The sequence below is a fragment of the Macrosteles quadrilineatus genome, unplaced genomic scaffold, assembly GCF_028750875.1.
Source record: "Macrosteles quadrilineatus isolate MER2022 unplaced genomic scaffold, UCM_ALF_1.0 Scaffold_5__1_contigs__length_97177068, whole genome shotgun sequence".
NCBI lineage: Eukaryota > Metazoa > Arthropoda > Insecta > Hemiptera > Cicadellidae > Macrosteles > Macrosteles quadrilineatus.
In genome coordinates this window covers 91,909,604-91,916,248 of record NW_026542598.1, presented here as the reverse complement: position 1 = coordinate 91,916,248, position 6,645 = coordinate 91,909,604, and the positions used below count along the sequence as shown (strand labels likewise).

The 6,645-nt window shown below is 34.4% G+C and overlaps 1 protein-coding gene across 1 annotated transcript; it reads right to left on the bottom strand.

Annotated features, from left to right (window-relative positions):
* Positions 1-992: 992 nt before the first annotated feature.
* Positions 993-5,616, bottom strand: LOC128995292 (uncharacterized). Its single transcript, XM_054420266.1, has 4 exons — positions 5,442-5,616; positions 4,560-4,724; positions 3,517-3,685; positions 993-1,161 (listed from the first exon to the last, which is right to left on the bottom strand). The coding sequence occupies exons 1-4, from the start codon at positions 5,590-5,592 to the stop codon at positions 1,029-1,031; spliced, it is 618 nt and encodes a 205-aa protein (XP_054276241.1). The 5' UTR covers positions 5,593-5,616; the 3' UTR covers positions 993-1,028.
* Between the last annotated feature and the right edge of the window lie 1,029 nt (positions 5,617-6,645).

Sequence of the window (6,645 nt, the reverse complement as noted above, 5' to 3'; positions counted from 1 at the left end):
GTACAAAGAGAAGGAGCAAGGATGTGTCTCAATGGTACACCATTTTGTTTCATCTTGTTGTTCAGAATGTAGTATCTTCTCTAGCACAACAACTTTTCTAATACTTAGTATTACAGGCCAGTGTTGCGTAGTGTTATACTACATTGAAACCACTCGATGTCCCGAACATTGCGTCATGACAGCATTCTCAGCTCCTTCTCTGTGCTGTTGGTCAATATTTAGACCTTTAGTCATTGTGAGTGTTTAAAATACAATGCAAAAACCTCTAGGTTATTCAAAAAATATAAAAAATATTTTTCAAATTCATTAGGTGAGATTTGTTAAAGGTTTAACATACAGTAGAACTCAAATCATTGGATCACCTCAATGAAGGGAAAATTCAGTTGGAATAATTATTAATTAAGTTCATTTTCGTTGTTGGCTGTTTTCTGTTGCATATTTCATTTCAATATTATGCGCTAATTGTGTCCATCACATTGTGAGTTTGTTGTAGTATGGTTATCAGTTAGAGGGTGATGAGTCGTCTGCCTAATGCACTGTCTTCACCCATTTCAAACAACATATTCTTTAAAAACTCAATTGTCTAGATTTTTGCTTTACTGTTCAAATTGTGATCCTCATGATTGAAGTTCTACTTTACTTAGTTATTTTTACAAATTACATTTTACACTGATGTCAATGTTAAGGTTTATCAATATTCAGAAGTAAACCTGAAGGAAGTATTGTCCAATGAAGGGCTGTAAGGAGGGGATTGAAATATTTTTTGATTGGTAAAAAACTTAAGCTATAAAAATTTCAAGTTAAAAATATTCACAAAATCTTAACTAAATAAATCAAAAGCATTCAAAAATATCATAACAGATTTTAATAACAAATGTACAAAACAATTTTATAATTTACAGATATGTAATATTGTGCCATGAATATTTAAAAAAATTTTACATCTTGTAATATAATATAATAGGAGGATAAAGTATATATGTAGATACTGTAGAAAACATAATGAGCATCAAGAAAAATAAATAAACTCATAGAGACAATAGTGATGTCTTATCCAATGTGTTTGGTATGTCGTCCAATGAAAGAGATCTTTTGTGGCGAGATTCGTAAACCACTACTAAACTGCTGTCTCCTCTGTCCTTTTCATCTTCGAATACAGATCTGGAAAATTATCTCTCATTTACAATCTTATTTAACAAAAAAATCTAGACTACATCCAACAAGTAACTTACTCGGTCCTCCCAGCACCAAAAATTGCCTTCAACACTTTTTATTGTGGTTTCCGTCAATTTGGTTAGCATACTTTTAGTTTAGTTAACTTAGTCAAAACCTTCAGAAAAAAGTAGTTTTGTGTATCTCCAATAAATTTATTTTTACTGCGTTTTACATTAAAGAGTCCTTGGAGGCTAGTGGCCATTTTGGATTATTTCAAACCGCTGATAGAGTTATTTATCGACCAAAAATATTTTTTCAAACACCAAAGGTATTATAGTTGAAATATCTAGTAAACTGTAGGATTAAAAGTGTTCTTTGTAGGTGTTCTCCTAGGGAGTCCATGGAAGCTGTTAGCTATCTTGGATTTACCCGCCTTAAATCTATATAATTAATACGCTACATGAAAATTTGTCGGTTGCACTCCTCCACCATTTATTAATTGATTTTTTCCATCGACGTCTCATTGGAAAGAGCGTGTCGCGTAGATTTGCAAACTGGCCTTATATTTTTTTAAAAGGCCCTTGGGCTCTACCCCAGTGGCTTTGAAAGTTTCCGTGTTATCCTTATGGAGAATATAATTGTTTACATTTTGATCAGCTGTATAATTTAATTGCTGTTATTTATTTTTCAATTCAATAAAACGCGTTGAGTATATTTATTTACTATTTGAGTTTGTGTAAACATAACCCCCAAGATGGATCGTGTTAAGTATGGTTGTATATTAATTTTATGTATTTATCGTTGTTTTGTGTCGCTATGACGGATCGTGTTAGCATGACTGTAACTTAAATTTGTGCGTTTATCGTTGTTTTGTGTAGCTATAATTTGTTTATTCGATGTTTTTTCTTTTAAATACCCCCGACGCGACGGCAACGAAACATAGACAGGAGACGTAATCGTGATAACGACCGCAGCTACAGAACAGTGGTGCGTAATAGGCTTAATTCGTCACAGTCAGCACCTGACCCTAGACAATCTCAACTATTAGGTTACAAATGCTCCCTAACACTACCCCAAAACGACTTTTTGTTCTCAATTGGCCCTCTATCAATGTCCTGTGTTACCTGTACAGCGAGGCATTTTGAGAAGGAGAAAACGGGCCGGAATGCTTTAGGTTTATCAATAACAAAGATAAACATGGTCTGAGTTGCACACCGGTAATCTTTGAGTAATCTTTTAAACTCATTGTAAATATGATATTCGTTAATTGTTTTAGGAGTTAGAACGTCTAGGCTCCAAAGACTCTTTAAGTTTAATGTATTGTAAAGTTGTTCAAAGTCCAGTGTTAAGAAAGCATATTGAATTTTTTACAGATAGGCTTACTAAATATGAGGGCTGTCCGTGAATTAATTCAGGTCTCCATCATCAAGCGGTCTGATTCATATCCGAGACCAACGTTGTGTTTTAACTTAATCCACTTCTAGTCAGTCCAATTCCCCATGAGACGATTAGTTTCGTCATAGTTTTGGAAATGTGAAAAATAACACTCCCTCCAAGTATGAATCTTTTGTAGTGAATTAGGTTTTTTGTAGGAAGGGGTTTTTTTTTGTCTTCTTTAGATTATTGTCCATTATTGTCTGATTTATGTGTGTGAAGAAAAGTGATTTTGACGTTGAAAATGGGCTTAAATGGTATAGGCAGTTCTCAGAAGACTACAGGTTTGCTCTATGGCCAGCAGCGTGGTTTCATTGAGACAGTAAGTTTAAGGAAACTTTGCTTTGCTGATCGGCATGTTTTATACCCTATTAGTTTGACTCTCACATCCAGTTAGTGGTGTGATCTGAATGCAAATTTCCTCTAACTTTGGACACTGTTTCAAACGGGACGAATGACACCAATTGGCCTACACCATGAAAAACATCTTGCGAATGTTAAAACCCATTTCCAAACGCCACACATTTTCTAAAACACTTTACTCAGTTCACGTTCTTCAACGAGATATACTGTAATATAAGCAGTTGATTGATATCACAGAAATTTTAATGACAAAAAGTTATTCATATTTTGGATGGAGTGTAAATTTTTCTTTCACAGCGTTTTCAATGGCGAAAATATCAGTCCTAAGGCTCAAACTGGCAAGAATTGTAGTGGACTAAGTTCGGGAACATAATGTTGGACTTGTACCTTAATTTACGGACAACCCTTGTAGTATTGTAAAACCACTGATTACACCAAAAATAGTTCCAACGGACAGGACTACCTCACGGGAATACTGTCATAGTTTCTGTGCTAGAATTTGCTTGATTCCCATTAATTTAACAACTCTTACACAGCAATTGTATTCCAAAACTGATAACTTACACCAAAGACGTAGTGAGTCGGGAATCACTCATGGATGGGAGATGAGTAGATGTCTCTGAGTGTAGACGTTTCACTAGACATTCCAGAGTACACACCACGCTGGTCAGTGCAGCTTCTATCTGGGGATGTCCACTTAGAGTCACCAGTCCAGCATCACAACCAGGGGCTCCTGAAATTATCAAGTTTTTTTATCAACTGTTGTCCACCTTCACATCCTAGCTAGCCCATAGCGCAGTACTTCAGACTACGCCTTGGGGACCGAAGCATTAATTTATTGGGTGAAATTTGAACCTATGAGAGGACCCAGCCTCTACCACTAGGCTAGCTCGCTCTTCCTCCTGAAATGTTGTAGTCTTGAATTGTGGTCAAAACAGTTATAAGTGAGAACAGGAGTTAGATTTTCTGAGTAATCGAGTGGTTATGGTGCTTGCCTTTAAACCTGAAGGTAACCGGTTCAGTCTTACGCCAGATCAGATGTCTTTTGTCATTTGGGTATCAATGATGCTGTCAAATAAAACGTCATTAATCAGAACAAGACTCTTGTAAAAATCATAAAAATGTAAATGGTGTTCATACATACAAGAATCCCTTAACACAAAATTTTAGAATCACATTTTACCGGTTGAGCTTGAGATTTTTATCATCCTTTGAACTTAAAAAAATCTGATTCTTTAACAAGATTTTCATTCATACACACACAGTAACTTGGCAAAATTGTTTATCTAAAGTGCAACTGAAAAGGTTTTTTCTTATCTCAAATTTTTTTTAGTACACTGTTTAATTTGTGTGATCATTATCAATGTTTCCAAAGTGTTACAATAAAACTGGGTTACAATTAGTTGTTTCCATTTTATAATTAGATACAAAAACTAAAGCACTCTTTCCACTAACACTAATTGATAGTTAATTTTGTGTACCCTTACACAAACATGCCACAACACATGCCTCTGAAAGCCAAATAGTGGCATATTTACTCTTGAAATGTTTACAGTTTTCTTATTTACTTGCCTTCATTGCAATAAGACTAATTATAAGTTGATTACCTTGGGTGTTCTGAACGTCATCCCAATACTTGAGGGCGTCCACAAGTGGTTTGTACAATTCCATCCCAGGCGAGTTACCACGAGACTTCCCATACTCGTCGATAACCGCTTTGTCCTGAGTCGAGAGTGATTCCCAGCTTAGGTACAAGTCCCTAAGTTTTGGCACTAGGGCAGAATCAATTAATTATTTCTATTAATACGGTATATGACCTTTAAAACGATTTTGGGGATAGAGAAAAATAGTAAACAAAATTTAAATCGGACAAAAACTTTGTTGTGTATAGTCAATGGTTCTAGGTGTTAATAGTTTTTTTTGAAAAATAACTCTCCCTAAATGGTGTCGTTTAACAAATGTGGTTTTAAGGAAAAACTCAAACCCTAAAATAGGTTTTACTTCAATGCCTTTAAACAACTACTGTATATGTCTGTCTGTACTTAACTTACACAAATTTAGCTCGACGCAAAGTTTTTGCCATTATAAGATTTAGGTCCAGGAGGGATTTAGATCCTTCCTTTTATAATTCAAGTCTACAGTAGACAAAAACACTATGTTGGTACTTAGTACTTACTGTAAATACCTGTACAGTAGTTTTCAAAACTCACAAATATTCTTTGATTTTAACCAAATGAGGATGTTTCTTGTAGTAAAACACATTACCATGCTAATATGGATATATGAATTGACCAAATATGATATATTAAGTGCAGGCCTATGTGTTAAGTTCCTTATATTTATGAAATTGTATGAATAAGCGGCCAGAAATGTTCTTAGTCTGTACAGGTTTTCCTTAACAGAGGCTATTATTAGTAATTTTCTTGTACCCATTGCTTTCTTTCATGTTTGGTAATCAAGTTTACATAGGTTGAAAAATGGAGGGCTACCTTCAGGGATGAGAGTGAACACCACATCCCGTATTTGGCGTTGAAAGGCTGGGCAAGATATTATTTGTGGTGTTAGTTTTTCCTCAGTTTTCTCCTCGTCTTGTGATTCATTTATTTCACTAATAGGACTATTGGAGCTCTCTGAATTCATAGTATTGTTTATTTTTATTTAACAGTAAATACACATGCAAAACTATCATTTAATTATACCATCTGACATACAAACATTATATTGTTTATTTATGTTGCAAAATGTCACAATAACAAAATCAACAACAAAATGTAATTTTACAAATTTACCATGTTAAACAAGTTTTCAAGATTCACAAGTTATAAAAAATCAATAAATTAATTGGTACATCAAGCTTTTGTGAGTACTTTTTACCCTATTTAGTATTATCCATTGATAACATATTACAATTAGTTCTATAACTTTTTTTGTAATTCAGAAGAACAAGAAACACCATAAGAATTACTAATATGGTACTTAATTACTGAACATGTCTAATAAGTAATGTGGTACTCTTGACCTCAGATGTATTTTGTGTATTTTCAAATATTTTTCCAATAACCATTTCCATGCACTTGATCTTTCCTTCTTAACAAAGAGGAGCATCCTTGTCAGAAGTAGGTAATTACATTCTTATCTCAGTCTAGGTTTTCCATTGTACTATGTTCACTGTTGAGATTGATTTTATTTTTATTTGTGTTTTTAGCCAATTTACATGATAGGGAATGGGCTAAGCTATTACCATAGGTCTCATGGAAAGACTTGAACCCAGGACCGGTTTACATATTTGTTATGATGTCCCAAGAGACCAAAAACACCATCCGTTCAATATATATGTCCGATAGCGCGAAAAATCAAGCAAAAATGATGCGATCTAGATGAAATTTGGTACAAACGTGTCAAGTAAGCCTACATTTAGTCCTACGAGTTGGTGAACCAGAGAGTTCAAGCGCTGGGGCCGGGGGTATTTTCTTTTTGTTTGCTTTGTGTAAGATTAAACAAATAAATCTCAGTTTCAAACTCTTGACTTTCGTTCTGATATCAAGAGGCTGATTCAAGGGTTTCATCCACCTGGCGTACCTTGTTTCCATTTAAATTAATCTTTTAAGTCAAGTTAGGCCTGTATATTTTCTAAAAGTATTGATTTATGCGATTATATTACAAATTGTGCCATAGCTTCTGTTGACAACACTA